The sequence below is a fragment of the Balaenoptera musculus genome, chromosome 8 (assembly GCF_009873245.2).
Source record: "Balaenoptera musculus isolate JJ_BM4_2016_0621 chromosome 8, mBalMus1.pri.v3, whole genome shotgun sequence".
Lineage (NCBI taxonomy): Eukaryota > Metazoa > Chordata > Mammalia > Artiodactyla > Balaenopteridae > Balaenoptera > Balaenoptera musculus.
Genome location: NC_045792.1, coordinates 42,655,502 through 42,672,911, shown reverse-complemented (window position 1 = coordinate 42,672,911; position 17,410 = coordinate 42,655,502). Strand labels below are relative to the sequence as shown.

The 17,410-nt window shown below is 36.3% G+C and overlaps 1 protein-coding gene across 2 annotated transcripts in view; it reads right to left on the bottom strand.

Moving 5' to 3' along the window:
* Positions 1-17,410, bottom strand: part of NOX4 (NADPH oxidase 4) — a 142,965-nt gene that overhangs the window by 53,658 nt on the left and 71,897 nt on the right. For both annotated transcript variants that reach the window (XM_036862588.1, XM_036862589.1), the window contains one exon: positions 13,759-13,819. In XM_036862588.1, the coding sequence (XP_036718483.1) occupies positions 13,759-13,819 (61 nt within the window). The remainder of the gene's footprint in view (positions 1-13,758; positions 13,820-17,410) is intronic.

Below are 17,410 nucleotides of genomic sequence, written 5' to 3'. Positions count from 1 at the left end.
TTTAAACCCTTCAATTTTTCACCAACATCTTTAGGAAAAAAGACCAAGCTTCTTAGTAATTCCTACAAGCTCCTCCATAACATGACCTCTGGATACCGTCCCAGCCTGCCTTCCAACAGCATGACATTTTCCTGACTTTCCATGATAATTCACCCCTCTGTGCTATTAGTCAAGCTATTTTTCTCCCTGGAAAAATCTCCCACTCTAGACAAGTCCTATTTTTCCATTACACTCACTTTGGCCCAGAAAGCCTCCCAAACCTCCCTCCCAATGCATCTGCATCCTCCATTTTGGTGAACACAGTATGACATTATGTATCTGACCCCTGCCCCACTTACTGGTGATTTTTCACAAATCAGAGGATACACCTTCTTGCTTGCCTACCTGCCTTCTCCCCTTCCTTCCTTCCTTCCTTCCTCTCTCCCTCCCTTCCTCTCTTCACTTAACAAATATTTACATTTTTTAGGAACAACCATTTTAATGCACCCTTGAGTACAACGGTGAGCAAAAAGAGATACAGGTCTCTATCATGATAATGCTTAGAGTATATCGAAGAAAACTTGTTACACCAATGATCACACTTTGAATATATAGTTACCAATGGATATAAGTGCTCTCAAAAACAGAAATACAGTGACGGCAGCATATAAGAAACAACACCCAAAATTGAGGTGTCTAGAAGGCTTCTCAGATGAAGTGGCTCCTGGGCTATGATTTAAAGATGCTAGGTACCTACGTGGGTAGGGGTGGGAAGAAGTGATGGAGAGCATTACGGGTATATGGATCATGATATATATATGGTGGGAGGTAACAAGGGAAACAAAACGAACAGAAAAGCCAAGGTGCTCTTGTGCAGAGAAGAAAAAACTGAATCAAGATAAGAGTAGGTCAGGGTCCAAGCAGGGATGCCTTTCTAGGCCACTGTAAGGGTTTTTTGCTTTATCCGAGGAGCAATGGAAAGCTATTAATGTGTTTGAGGCAAAAGCAGTGATTTAATTGGATTCATGCTTTGAAGTTTCTATGGTTACAGTGCAGAGAATAGATTGGAAGTGACAACTATAGTGAATTTAATCAGGAGTGGACCAATGCTGGTTAAATCCAAATCCCCACCTGCTCAATAGCTAATCTGAAGAAGTGGACCATGCCAGGAAAAAACTCACAATTATTCTGACTTCTCTCACTTTAAATTTTGGACCACATATCCCAGTAGGACTCTTGGCACAACTCAGAAAGGCCATCATGCTTCACTCATGAATTTACTATTTAAAATGATACATTACACTTTCTTCCTTCTCCTCAAAATTCAAAGTACTTCTCCCCTTCCTCATTCTCAGTGAAAACCTTACTATTCATTTCACTAAGAACACAGAAGGAGGGACTTCCCTGATAGTGCAGTGGTTAAGAATCCACCTGCCAAAACAGAGGACACGGGTTCCAGCCTTGGTCCAGGAAGATCCCACACACCGCGGAACAGCTAAGCCCGTGCACCACAACTTCTGAGTCCGCGTGCCACAACTACTGAAGCCTGCGCCCCTAGAGCCCGTGCTCTGCAACAAGAGAAGCCACCGCAATGAGAAGCCTGTGCACCGCAACGAAGAGTAGCCCCTTCTTGCCTCAACAAGAGAAAGCCTGCACACAGCAACTAAGACCCAACGCAGCCAAAACTAACTAAATAAATAAATATATTAAAAAAAAAAAGAAGGAATCAGAAGACAAATCCCATTCTTCTCACTCCAAGTCCACCAACCAATCAGTAGCCATGCTCTATAACCATCTTCTCTTGTCTTCCTATAAAGCATGAACTGCCCAGCTGCCTTACCTGAGGTCAACTCCTCCACTTGCACATTGTAATCTAGTCCTTCTGGAACCCATTAGGAGACCCTCATGGGCTTTGCTCCTACAATTATAACCTCTATCTCTCCAGCATTATCAATGTTTCCATCTCTACTTTAACCTTATTATTCATATTGTCCTTAGACATATATAAACATAATAGTTCATATTAAATATATAAGTGTATATATAAAAATATATAAAATACATGTATATATTTATTTTATATGTACTCCAAACTCATATGTGCCTTGTCCTTATATCCTCCGCCCCTTCAACTACTGCCCTATTTCTTTACTTCATTTTATATCCCAACTCCTTAGAATTTGTCCAGAGGTATTTTGGCAAATATTTAATAGACGGGTCTTTAAAAAATGTTTTTAATCCCTACCTTATGGTGTTTGTCAATTTCTATGGAATGAATACTCACATTGTGGATGATTTAAAGCTATCAAACTTGACTTCACTGAACGCAGAGTTGGAAAATAAGCACCCTATAACCCAGTGAGCTCATAGGAGCTGGACCCAACACACTGGATTTATCTATACTTACCATCTCCAGTTCTTCTCTTACTATTATTATCTCTTGAACCCACCTCAGTCAGGCTTCTGTTCCCAACACTCCACTAAAAACACGATTCCTAAGGTCATTAATTCAGTCTTCATTTCACTCTGATTTTCAGCAGCATTTGTTTCAACTGGTCCATTCCTCATTTTTGAAACACTGTCCTGTGGTGCCCAGGACTCAGACTTGCCTGGTTCTCCTTTTACCTTAGTGGCCACTCCTTCTTAGTCACCTTTGCTGAGCTCTACATGTTGAAATGCCTCAGGACTCAGTCCTCTGTTAGATTTCTTCTCTATCTATACACATTTCTTAAACTAGTTACTCTTGATGGAAGAATACCACCTCTTAGGGGGACTTTTGAGAGCTTGTGGAGGCAATTTGGTTCTCACAATGATGATGAGAAGTTACTGATGGTTAGAGAGTAGGGGTCAGAGACAGCAGACATCCTGCAATTTGTGGAGAATACTGTGCAACAAGAAATTGTCTCACTCCCCATATGCTTTTCAAATGACTTTCTGGACATTCATGTACATGAAAAACTCATTTATAATTATAAAAGATGCAAAGTTTTTGCACGATTTAAATATGCACTGGAATTTCTGGGATTGTAACTACCCTGTAAACTAAATATTATTGTACTCTACTGTGTCTAGAACTTAACCAAAAGATGTTCACCATTTTGGAAAAGCACATCATAAAAGAACTGGGGCTCACAGTATTTGACTTGCATTGGGAGCCTGCATTTAGAACTGTTTTATTCATGATGATTCTGTATATGGGTACAAGTCACCTATTTCTTATGACTTCTAGTGTAGTCATGCTTAAGAATTTAAATATTGAATGTAAATCATTTACTATAAATTATTTACATAGCTCCTTTATACTAAGGTATATTGATTTTTTATAAATCATTTGTGTATATAATACCTGTAAATTGAATTTTAAGAATGTAAAGTGGGCATATAAAATGTTATAAAACAAGGTGTTGGATCTTACACGATTGAGAATTACTGCCCTAGGTGACACTGTCCAGCTTCAAGGATTTAAATCCATGAAGATACTAATGATTCCCAAGTTTAGATCTCTAGTTTAGACCTCTCAAATTTAAAATGTACAAAACTGAACTTTGAATGTCTACTCTTGTCCCCCCAGTATGCCACAGTGTTCTATATCTCAATAAGCAGCAATACCGTCCACTTACTTACTGAACTAAAATCCTTGGAGTTATCTTTGATTCCTAACTTTTTTACACTCCACCTCCAATGCGTCCACAAAACCTGTCAGATACACCTTCAAAATACATCCACTTCTCAAGACCTAGTCTCTATCACCCTATGCGTAACTAGCATTTCCTCTTGTCTAGACATCAGCAAGAGCTTATCAACTTATCTCCTGATTTCCACTCTTGACACCCCCCAACATATTCTCTACATAGCTGCCAGAATTACCATTTTAAAATATGAGTCATCCCCTAATCAAAATCCTCCAATGGTTCTCCATAACATTTATAATAAAATTGAAGTCTGCAAATGCCTATAATATCTGGTCCACGGGTATTTCTCAGACTTTATTCCTTATAACATTTCCACTTAGTTCCAGCAACACTGCACTTCTTACTGGTCCTTGGACGTAAACATTTGACTGCTTCAGGACGTTTACACTTTCTCTTATCTTTCCCATATATCACTCCTCTCAGTGATTCAATGCTTTGTTCAGAGAGGATTTGCTGACCTTCTAAGTCTGGGTCCAGCCAAAACCAGGAAGGGCTCTATATGATTTAATTAAAGGAATTTGATATAAGGAACTCAGGTGAGGTAAGAATTGGGAAGCTATATTAAAGATAGGGGAGAAATCCAAAGAGTAGCAGGAAGCTACTATCATCCATACAAGCTAGTGGGATATAGGGTGTAGGTGAGGCTACCAGAACCCATAAACCAGGCCCATATGGCAGAAGATAGAACCACCACTGAGGCGAGGCATCTCAAAATGATGATACATCTCCCCCTTCACCAAAAAAGTTTGACCTGTTTTTTTTTTTTTTGATCTGTTTTCTACAGTGCTCCTTCTCCCTAAACTCAGTATTTTTTTTGAAACAACAAAGCAAACAAACAGAACACACACACACACACACACACAAAACCCTTGGGTTGGCAAACACTAGGTAGTATATATTATAACAAAATGGCTAATCATTCAAATGTAGACTTCAAAATCATGCCTTTTATCTCAATCAGATTAAAATTCAAGTCCTCCTGTAACCCACAGAGTCTGATCCCCAACTCCCCTCTCTGATCTCATTTCCCACTACTATCCCCCTTCACTGACTGTATTCCAGCCCCACTGGGATCCTTGCAGTTCCCTGACTATCCAAAGTTACCCCCACCTCAGGGACTTTGCACTTACTGTTTCCTTTGCCTAAACACACTTCTTCCTGAAATCCACCTGATTTATTCCCTCATCTACTTACATGTCTGTTCAGAAAGTCCATAACTAAATACCTTATCTAAATAGCACTACCACCCTTCATCATTCTTACTCCCTTACCTTTCTTTATTTTTTTCATAGCACTCATCACTATCTAACACACTATGTATTGATTTGCTTTTCTGTTTCTTGGAGGTCTCTACTGGCTAGAACACAGCATTGGTCAGTGCTGTATCTCCAGAGACTAGTGCAGTGTCTGGCATAGAATAAGTGCTTAATAAATTTTGATTATTACCCAAGATTACACATAGTTTAAATGTTATCTTCCACAGATATGACCATTATAATTTGCTAGTCATAGAAACAACAACAACAACAACAAGAAGTGTATTTCAGGTCACTACAGGTCTCTTCTTTAGGCAGCTTCATTTGCTTCTTGGGTACTCTACAGCTCGGTGTAGCTGATTAGTCTTACATTAGACCCAGGAGGTGGTATTAAACCTGTTCTTTAGATGTGCCCAGGCAGAACATATTTCAGGGAAGAAATAGTCACTGTAAAATATCTCTCAGTCAGTTTAGAGAAGTAAACCTTTGATACTCAACTTCTTAAGCATCTCTTTGGTATTTTCTATACTTACTACTCTTAATACTGAGTAAGACTTAATAATCAATTCTTTTAGAATAAAAACCCAATATCATTGATTTCAGCAATGATATTCCCAATTTTCCTTTGATAATTATAATTCCATTTTTTTAAGACAGCTAAAACGTCTTTTGAACTAAAGTGCCAGATAGTGGCAGAACTATTTAGTGGTTCTCTGCATGAATGCCTGACATTTTTTTACAAATCAACAAATATTTAAAGTCAACAACCAAGAAAGTCTATTAATTGAAAAGCATCTAACTGGAACTGAACTCTCTGAAGAGAATGATCTTGTTTCTCCCTCAATGGCACTGTATATTAAAAAAGAGGATAAAATTAAAACTATTAAGTGTTCCTAATAGAGATGGTTGAAATAAATGATGAGATAATCAGATAATCATTTATTTTAATGAGCCACTGACAATAGAAAATAACTTTATGAAGAAACTCAGGAACAATAGCTAGTAATAAGCCATGATGGGGCTCCGGGTCCCCATCGCTGCACACCAGCCAGGCGGTGCCAGGGATTTGGATGTCCGTGGCTTTGGGGGACCATTACTTCACCTGCCACATGTTTTACCTTCTTCACTGTACTTGAAAATTGCCAGTAATTGGAAGATTACTAAGAAGATGTCCATGTCGCACAAACTTCAGACAAGCGTGTAGGTGAAGCCAGTGAATAACATTTATAAGTGCACGTGTGGCTGAGAACGCTAGTGGTCTGCATTGGGAGGATTATAGATCTTGTGCTGTGTATGCTTCTTTGTGTGAGTTTGTCTATATATCTATGCTTTTACCATTTTACCTAGTGTTCTGTCTGTCCGGTTTTTTTTTTTTTTAATACAGTTATTAGCACTTGTTATCATTGGTGGATTTGTTTATTGGTTTGGTTGTTTTCTTCTTTCCTACTTACTTTTTTTATTAATTTTTAAATTTTATTTTAAATAATTTTTTAATTTTTAATTTTAATAACTTTCTATTTTATTTTATTTTATTTTCTTCTTTCTTTCTTTCTTTTTTTCTCCCTTTTCTTCTGAGCTGGGTGGCTGACAGGGTCTTGGTGCTCCGGCTGGGTGTCAGGCCTGTGCCTCTGAGGTGGGAGAGCCGAGTTCAGGACATTGGTCCACCAGAGACCTCCTGGCTCCATGTAATATCAAATGGCGAAAGATCTCCCAGAGATCTCCATCTAAACGTTAAGACTCAGCTCCACTCAACGACCAGCAAGCTACACTGCTGGACACCCTATGCCAAAAAATTAGTAAGACAGGAACACAACCCCACCTATTAGCAGAGAGGCTGCCTAAAATCATAATAAGGTCACAGACACCCCTTAAGCAAAATGAGAAGACAGAGACACACAGCAGATGAAGGAGCAAGGCAAAAATCCACCAGACCAAACAAATGAAGAGGAAATAGGCAGTCTACCTGAAAAAGAATTTAGAGTAATGATAGTAAAGATGATCCAAAATCTTGGAAATAGAATGGAGACAATACAAGAAACATTTTAAAAGGACCCAGAAGAATTAAGAGCAAACATACAATGATGAACAACACAATAAATGAAATTAAAAATTCTCTAGAAGGAATCAATAGCAGAATAACTGAGGCAGAAGAACGGATAAGGGACCTGGAAGATAAAATAGTGGAAATAACTACCACAGAGCAGAATAAAGAAAAAAGAGTGAACAGAATTGACGACAGTCTAAGAGACCTCTGGGAAAACATTAAACACACCAACATTCAAATTATAGGGGTCCCAGAAGAAGAAGAGAAAAAGAAAGGGACTGAGAAAATATTTGAAGAGATTATAGTTGAAAACTTCCTTAATATGGGAAAGGAAATAGTCAATCAAGTCCAGGAAGGACAGAGAGTCCCATACAGGATAAATCCAAGGAGAAACACGCCATGACACATATTAATCAAACTATCAAAAATTAAATACAAAGAAAAAATATTAAAAGCAGCAAGGGAAAAACAACAAATAACATACCAGTGAATCCCCATAAGGTTAACAGCTGATCTTTCAGCAGAAACTCTGCAAGCCAGAAGGGAGTGGCAGGACATATTTAAGGTGATGAAAGGGAAAAACCTACAACCAAGGTTACTCTACTCAGCAAGAATCTCATTCAGATTCGACAGAGAAATTAAAACCTTTACAGACAAGCAAAAGCTAAGAGAATTCAGCACCACCTAACCAGCTTTACAACATATGCTAAAGGAACTTTTCTAGATGGGAAACACAAGAAAAGGAAAAGACCTACAATAACAAACCCAAAACAATTAAGAAAATGGTAATAGGAACATACATATCAATAACTACCTTAAATGTAAATGGATTAAATGCTCCAACGAAAATGAATAGACTGGCTGAATGGATACAAAAATAAGACCTGTATATATGCTGTCTACAAGAGACCCACTTCAGGCCTAGGGACACATAGAGACTGAATGTGAGGGGATAGAAAAAAATATTCCATACAAATGGAAATCAAAAGAAAGCTGGAGTAGCAATTCTCATATCAGACAAAATCAACTTTAAAAATAAAGACCATTACAAGAGAGAAAGAAAGACACTACATAATGATCAAGGGCTCAAACCAAGAAGAAGATATAACAATTGTAAATATATATGCACCCAACATAGGAGCACCTCAATACATAACATAAATGCTAACAGACATAAAAGGGGAAATCGACAGTAACACAATCATAATAGGGGACTTTAACACCCCACTTTCACCAATGGACAGATCATCCAAAGTGAAAATAAATAAGGAAACACAAGCTTTAAATGATACATTAAACAAGATGGACTTAATTGATATTTATAGGACATTCCATCCAAAAACAACAAAATACACTTTCTTCTCAAGTGCTTATGGAACATTCTCGAGGATAGATCATATCTGGGGTCACAAATCAAGCTTTGGTAAATTTAAGAAAATTGAAATTGTATCAAGTATCTTTTCCAACCACAACGCTATGAGACTAGATATCAATTACAAGAAAAAATCTGTAAAAAATTCAAACACATGGAAGCTAAACAATATACTACTAAAAAACCAAGAGATCACTGAAGAAATCAAAGAGGAAACCAAAAAATACCTAGAAACAAATGACAATGAAAACATGATAACCCAAAACCTATGGGATGCAGCAAAAGCATTTCTAAGAGGGAAATTTATAGCAATACAATCCCACCTCAAGAAAAAAAAACATCTCAAATAAACGACCTAACCTTACACCTAAAGCAATTAGAGAAAGAAGAACAAAAAAACCCCAAAGTTAGCAGAAGGAGAGAAATCATAAAGATTAGATCAGAAATAAATGAAAAAGAAATGAAAGAAACAATAGCCAAGATCAATAAAACTAAAAGCTGCTTCTTTGAGAAGATAAACAAAATTGATAAACATTAGCCAGACTCATCAAGAAGAAAAGGGAGAAGACTCAAATCAATAGAATTAGAAATGAAAAAGGACAAGTAACAATTGACGCTGCAGAAATACAAAGGATCATGAGAGATTACTACAAGCAACTATATGCCAATAAAATGGACAACCTGGGAGAAATGGACACATTCTTAAAAAAGCACAACCTTCTGAGACTGAACCAGGAAGAAACAGGAAATATAAACAGACCAATCACAGCACTGAAATTGAGACTGTGATTAAAAATCTTCCAACAAACAAAAGTCCAGGACCAGATGGCTTCACAGGTGAATTCTATCAAACATTTAGAGAAGAGCTAACACCTATCCTTCTCAAACTCTTCCAAAATATACCAGAGGGAGGAACACTCCCAAACTCATTCTACGAGGCCACCATCACCCTGACACCAAAACCAGACAGAGAGGTCACAAAGAAAGAAAACTACAGGCCAATATCATTGATGAACATAGTTGCAAAAATCCTCAACAAAATACTAGCAGAATCCAACAGCACATTAAAAGGATCATACACCATGATCAAGTGGGGTTTATCCCAGGAATGCAAGGATTCTTCAATATACGCAAATCAATCAATGTAATACACCATATTAATAAACTGAAGTATAAAAACGATATGATCATCTCAATAGATGCAGAAAAAGCTTTTGACAAAATTCAACACCCATTTATAATAAAAATCCACCAGAAAGTAGGCATAGAGGAAACTTACTTCAACATAATAAAGGCCATATATGACAAACCCACAGCCAACATCGTTCTCAGAGGTGAAAAACTGAAACCATTTCTTCTAAGATCAGGAATAAGACAAGGTTGTCCATTCTCACCACTATTATTCAACATAGTTTTGGAAGGTTTAGTCACAGCAATCAGAGAAGAAAAAGAAATAAAAGGAATCCAAATCGGAAAAGAAGAAAAGCTGTCACTATTTGCAGATGACATGATACTATACATAGAGAATCCTAAAGATGCTACTAGAAAACTACTAGAGCTAATCAATGAATTTGGTAAAGTAGCTTGATACAAAATTAATGCACAGAAATCTCTTGCATTCTTATACACTAAGGATGAAAAACCTGAAAGAGAAATTAAGGAAACACTCCCATTTACCACTGCAACAAAAAGAATAAAATACCTAGGAATAAACCCACCTAAGGAGACAAAAGACCTGTATGCAGAAAACTACAAGACGCTGATGAAAGAAATTAAAGATGATACAAACAGATGGAGAGATATACCACGTTCTTGGACTGGAAGAATCAATATTGTGAAAATGACTCTACTACCCAAAGCAATCTACAGATTCAATGCAATCCCTAGCAAAATACCAATGGCATTTTTCACAGAACTAGAAAAAATTTCACAATTTGTTTGGAAACACAAAAGACCCCGAATACCCAAAGCAATCTTGAGAAAGAAAAACGGACCTGGAGGAATCAGGCTCCCAGACTTCAGACTATAATACAAAGCTACAGTAATCAAGCGAGTATAGTACTGGCACAAAAACAGAAATATCGATCAATGGAACAGGATAGAAAGCCCAGAGATAAACCCAGGCACATATGGTCACGTTAATTTTGATAAAGGAGGCAAGAATATACAATGGAGAAAAACAGCCTCTTCAATGAGTGGTGCTGGGAAAACTGGACAGCTACATGTAAAAGAGTGAAATTAGAACACTCCCTAACACCATACACAAAAATAAACTCAAAATGGATTAAAGACCTAAATGTAAGGCCAGACACTATAAAATTCTTAGAGGACAACATAGGCAGAACACTCTATGACATACATCCCTGCAAGATCCTTTTGACCCACCTCTTAGAGAAATGCAAATATAAACAAAAATTAACAAATGGGACCTAATGAAACTTAAAAGCTTTTGCATAGCAAAGGAAACCATAAACAAGACGAAAATACAACCATCAGAATTGGAGAAAATATTTGCAAATGAAGCAACTGACAAAGGATTAATCTCCAAAATTTACAAGCAGCTCATGAAGCTCAATATCAAGAAAACAAACAACCCAATCCAAAAATGGGCAGAAGACCTAAATAGACATTTCTCCAAAGAAGATATACAGATTGCCAACAAACACATGAAAGGGTACTCAACATCACTAATCATTAGAAAAATGCAAATCAAAACTACAATGAGGGATCACCTCACACCAGTCAGAATTGCCATCATCAAAAAATCTACAAACAATAAATGCTGGATAGGTGTGGAGAAAAGGGAACCCTCTTGCACTGTTGATGGGAATGTAAATTGATACAGCCACTACGGAGAACAGTATGGAGGTTCCTTAGAAAACTAAAAATAGAACTACCATATGACCCAGTAATCCCACTACTGGGCATATACCCTGAGAAAACCATAATTCAAAAAGAGTCATGTACCACAATGTTCATTGCAGCTCTATTTACAATAGTCCAGACATCTGTCCATTGACAGATGAATGGATAAAGAAGATGTGGCACATATATACAATGGAATATTACTCAGCCATAAAAAGGAATGAAACTGAGTGATTTGTAGTGAGGTGGATGGACCTAGAGTCTGTCATACAGAGTGAAGTAAGTCAGAAAGAGAAAAACAAATACCATATGCTAACACATATATATGGAATCTAAAAAAAAAAGAAGGTTATGAAGAACCTAGGGGCAGGACAGGAATAAAGACACAGACATAGAAAATGTACTTGAGGACACGGAGAGGGGAAAGTGTAAGCTGGGACGAAGTGAGAGAGAGGCATCGACATATATACACTACCAAATATAAAATTGATAGCTAGTGGGAAGCAGCCACATAGCACAGGGAGATCAGCTCGGTGCTTTGTGACCACCTAGAGGGGCCGGATAGGGAGGGTGGGAGGGAGACCCAAGAGGGAGGAGATATGGGGATATATGTATATGTATGGCTGATTCACTTTGTTATAAAGCAGAAATTAACACACCATTGTAGAGCAATTATACTCCAATAAAGTTGTTTAAAAAATAAAAAAATAAGCCCTGATGAACTTTCTGCTTACCCTGATGAATTAAATTATGACTTCATTATGCTTGTTACCCTTCAGCTATAGAATTCTATCAATTACCATTAATTATTGAAGTTAATTCTTACTATATTGGGATTCTTACCAGAGAAGAATTTCAGCTCATTCTTTATTTGCCAAACAGTGCAAAACAATTTTTATTATATCAACTAGTTCTGGGCTTATGAGAATTACTATTTGTATACTACACCAGTATTCTTCTAACAATGGACTACAATGATCTCTTTCGAAAGCTATCAAACGAATAATATGAATTTAAGCCTGATTTTTCATGATTCCAAATAGGTCATCACTGCTCAAAGATCTTTGGATTAGTTTCTTTGTTTGCCCATTAAATCCTATGTTGCATATTTTCCCCATTTTCTTCTCATCTCCATTTCCAAGCTGAGTGCTCTTTCTAGAGACAAAGGATTTTATACACACTATTATTATTTAACTGTATAGTATAAGCTCTTTCAACTGTCCTTTCTAAAATATCTCTTCTCTATTACATAACATCTTGTCCTTTCTTAATTTTTACAATAATTAGTCCCCCCCTTTCCAGTACTAACTTCTTAAGCTGCATTTGCAAATACATTTCTTCTAGTCCTCAGTTTCCATCCTCACTCCTTTATTGACTCCTTCTCCTCTGCCTTCCAGTACCAATAAGTCTTCCCTTGATCCTAATCTAATCAACTAGCAAGTTATCAATACCATTTACATTACGATGCTCCAAATCCTTCAAAGATTCCCTAACATCTCTAAGTTGTTCTAACATCTTGTCAAGGCATTCAAGATCTTTACCATGCTGACCCTAAATGGTTTTTCCATACTACTCCCCAGAACAATATCTTTGCTTCTGCTAGGCTGACTGACTCACACTTCTCAAATAAGGTTTAATCATTACCTTCCTTGATTTTTGACAGTGCTGTGGATTTCACTTAAATGACCTTCTTCTTTCTTCATTTGTCTAATTTTCAATGTTCAGCTCAAATTTTATCTTCTCTGTGAAGCTTCTCTTATTGCCCGAGATTACACTGAATCTGCCTTTTTCTGATTCTGTATAGTTTTCACAAACCAACTCCTAGTTTAGCATTCAATTAAAAATTATTTTTTATTTACATTTGCATCGTTTCCTTTGAATAGTCAAAGTAAACAACCAGCCAACAAGCTCATGTTTACTGAGCACTCACTTGTCAGTCACTCTGTTGGGCAAAGGGAATATAAGAATGAATAATGTTTATTTACTCAGAACTCTTAATACAATGCACCTTTCAGATAATAAAAAAAATCTTATCAATAAAAGAGTAAAACATCACCAACAGACCTGCTATTATAAATGACCACTATTCAAAAGATGTTGTAGAGTTGCTATACATACAGATAATACCATGCAGACAGTCATGCAAGAACTGGAAGATTTGTGTGATCTCAATCCCAGGTGTCGATTATTTTGAAAGTAAAACCAACCACTAATTTTAAAATGACATTTTCTCAAAGACATTTCAGTGTTCCCACTATTTCCAGTACATCTGACAAGCAGGTAGAAATCTATGATTTGCAATCACATGAACAACACACTATTAACAATTACTGATATCCAAGGTATTCCAATTCCAAAAATGCATCTTACAGAAGAAAAAAAGACACATGAATGTTAAAACTGTACAAGGAAAGAAGGAAAACAAAACAACAGCTTGAGAACACATACACATTTCTATACATGCTGGCCATTCCACTACTTAGACATCAAAATTATTGTATGACCCATTATTTTCAAAGCGTATATTTTAAAACTCTATGTTCTACATACCTGTCCAGTCTCCTACTATTTTAAGGTGGACCCCAAATGTTGCTTTGGTTTCAGTAGGACACTAAAAAAATAAATAAATACTGGAATCAATTCTGAATAATAATTATATAGTACCAGAATATGATTCAATTACTACTTTTATTCTCATAGAAAATCTCCAAAATCAATACGAAATAGAAAGGAATGGAATAAAAAAAATCTATACAGATCCTCATTAGTGGGAGAAAAAAAGCAATGCCAACCAGTCAATAAGACACTATACGTTTCTCGAAAAGCCCATATGTATTATATAAAACAAAAAATACACAGTCTAAAACGGCTAGTACATTACATCTAACCATAAATCTTGCTTAAATATATTTTGAGTTAAAATATTTAAGAGGACACAGCTTTTAACCACGAAGGAAGAAATGGAGACTAATGATTTTAGTGTCTTTTTCTTTGCAGATATTCTTATACGCTTCACATCCTAACAAATTCCGGGGAAATGAAAAAAATAATTATCAATGTGACCTGAATTTTCTGTGTCCAATGAAGAAACTCCTACTGAAAGAGTTTTATTTCATTCCCTCCCATAATTCTCAGAAGAAATCTGGAGTAAAGTGGCAAGGGTACCTGAAGAGGGGAGTGAGCTGTGGTACTGGAGGTAAGAAAAAGTACCTGTGGTCCCATGTTTAGCAAATATAGGAAACAGCCACATAGTAAAAATGAGAGAATAATTTTTAGTTCACAATAAGAAAATGCAGTATCTCCCTTTATTTTACAGAATCCCAATCCCTTTCCACAATTCTAAAATTCAGAAATTTTCAAAAATGAGTTTTTTCATAACGCATTTGGTGGCACTATCAGACCTGAATTGATGGGAAGGTAATGATGGGAGGTTAATACTTCTGTATAAAAGTTCATACAGAACTATTTTCCTACAGAAATGCCCATTTGTTTAAGAATGCTGCCTCATATCCTACTAGAGATCTTAGGTAATATATTAATTATGCATACCTTTTACAACCCTCAAAATTCTGAATTCCGAAAATACATCTAGCATAAGGGTTATGGGTAAGGGATCATCTGCATGTGACTAGCCAGTGTTCATTGAATATCATGTACCAAGGGCAGGACTAAGTGCCTCATTTCTAAAAGCTCACAATAACCCTGGTGAGTTGTCTTTCATAGTTAAGGAAATTGAGTAATTAAGACTTCAAATCAACTTTTAACAACCTTTATGGGAAAAGAATTTTAAAAAGAGTGGATATATATATAACTGATTCACTTTGCTATACAGCAGAAACTAACATAACATTTTAAATCAATTATACTCCAATAAAAATTTTTAAAAATAAAAAAAAATTTTTAAAAAGGAAAAAAATAAATCAACTTGCCCAAGACAGAGTTTGGGTCTGGGTTTGTCTGACTACACAGTTCGTAACTATGGCAGGCCACTGTCTCCACTAAAGCAAAGATATGGAAAATGGCTAAGGATTGCATGAGAAGTCAAATGGAGTAGGGGGAAAAAAAGGATTTGTTGAAAATTAGTGGAATCAATGTACAACAATATGAATTAAGGGGAAATATGGGCTGAAGTTAAAGCACAGATGAAAGAATATGCCAGTGGCTCTGAGGGCCTTGTGATAGAGAATGGGTTACATGAAGTAAGTTGAAGATCCTCGAGCTCACTACGTTGACTAATTAACGTAGGTCACATAGGGATGCTCTAAGGAAAAGAAATAAAGGAAGGTGAAGACACCATGGAGATATGTAAACAACTCATCAAAGCAGATAAGTAGCTTGGAGGTCAGTGAAAACACTAAATAAAAAGTTAGGTATTAATCATTTCTTCATGACAAATCATAAACAAACTAAAAAGCACATGTTCAGGGTTGAGATTTATTATAACATGGAATTTCCAAACCACTATTCCACAATCAGTGTTTCTAATAGGATTATTACTACTAACCGTAGTTTAAAATATTGAAATAAATGAAAAGAATATAAAAATCATATTACTTAAATATTATTTATATTATTAAAATGATATTACTTCATTTATAATTCTGACTCTAACGTTTAATTATTTAATTTACATTCTAGTTTTTAATAACTCCAAGAGCAATGTTTTGTCATTAGTAAATCTCCAAATAAGATGATGTGATCTGTAAAAACCCACCACCACTTTTACTTCGTACTATCAATACTTAACGCTGGCCAGAGCTTCTATGCTGTAAAAGTTGTAGCTGCCAGAAAGCAAGAATCCCAACAGAGTTCCAAGCTACCAATCTGATTGTTCCCATGTCTCTTGATGTTTCCCTTATTGTGAACTAAATCTTAGGTTACGAAAAGAAGATCTAAGCCAAGAAGATAGAATAGGGAGCAACAAAGTTAGTCTTTCTATGCCTGAGTGCGCATCTGGCTTGATTTAATCTTATAATGTATTCTAAAGGAAAATGTACATTTTGCCAAATATTCATAACTCTGTTCTATTCTTTCAGTGCAGACATTGTAAAAGATAATTACATATGATGTTTAACATTCCCTCAGGCCTTGTAGGAGCCTATAAACCTCCTTCTTCTAAGTGTTGGCCAAATGTATCAGGATAGCTTTTAAGGCTGATCTGGTTGTGAACAGGTAGAACACAATATTGTTCCTCTCAAACTCTTGGGAATGATGCCTTTATAAATTACTGATACTTCCTCAAACTAGCTAGGAATTAAGAAGACAGATTTTAACAGAGTCTTTGCCCAATCATATCACCCCAGATTTGAAGGGGGCCTGCACAGAATAGCACACAGAATGACTTCAGCATGTGTGGTTTGAAAACATGACTGAAAATCTTAGAATCACATTTTAGTACCTTTGCACAAATAATGTTCAGATTCATTAATGTTGTCTAAAGCACAGTGTAGTGATTCCTTAATGTTGTTTCACTATCTTTTTAAAAGTGTTTAGAAAACTTCTCAAAGGGAAGAAATAATAAAGTATTCATATCTTTGGCTACCTTGTTTCTCTTAGAACATTAAAAATAAATATGCTAATGACAAATTTTCAGTTAAAAAATGTTGTAGGACATGTAGTAAAGTTCACATTATTAAAATTAAAACAGATATTAGAGGACTTCCCTGGTGGCACAGTGGTTAAGAATCCACTTGCCAATGCAGGGGACACGGGTTCGTGTCCTGGTCCGGGAAGATCCCACATGCTGCGGAGCAACTAAGCCCGTGCGCCACAACTACTGAGCCTGTGCTCTAGAACCTGAGAGCCACAACTACTGAGCCCACGTGCCACAACTACTGAAGCTCACGCACCTAGAGCTCGTGCTCCGCAACAAGAGAAGCCACCACAGTGAGAAGCCCACGCACCGCAATGAAGAGTAGCCTCCACTCTCCACAACTAGAGAAAGCCCACATGCAGCAATGAAGACCCAACGCAGCCATAAATAAATAAATAAAATTAAAAAAAACAGATATTAGTGTTTTTCCTCTATACATAGAAATACATTGATGAGACTGTATGATACATTGTTAAGAATATTAATTTCTGGGAAGTAAAATTGAAGACAGAGAAAATAACTCATTTCATACACATCTATTTTTAAAATTTATTATTAAGCTTTTTAATGTTTATAATTTTAAATACTTTAAAAGTTTAATTTAAAATA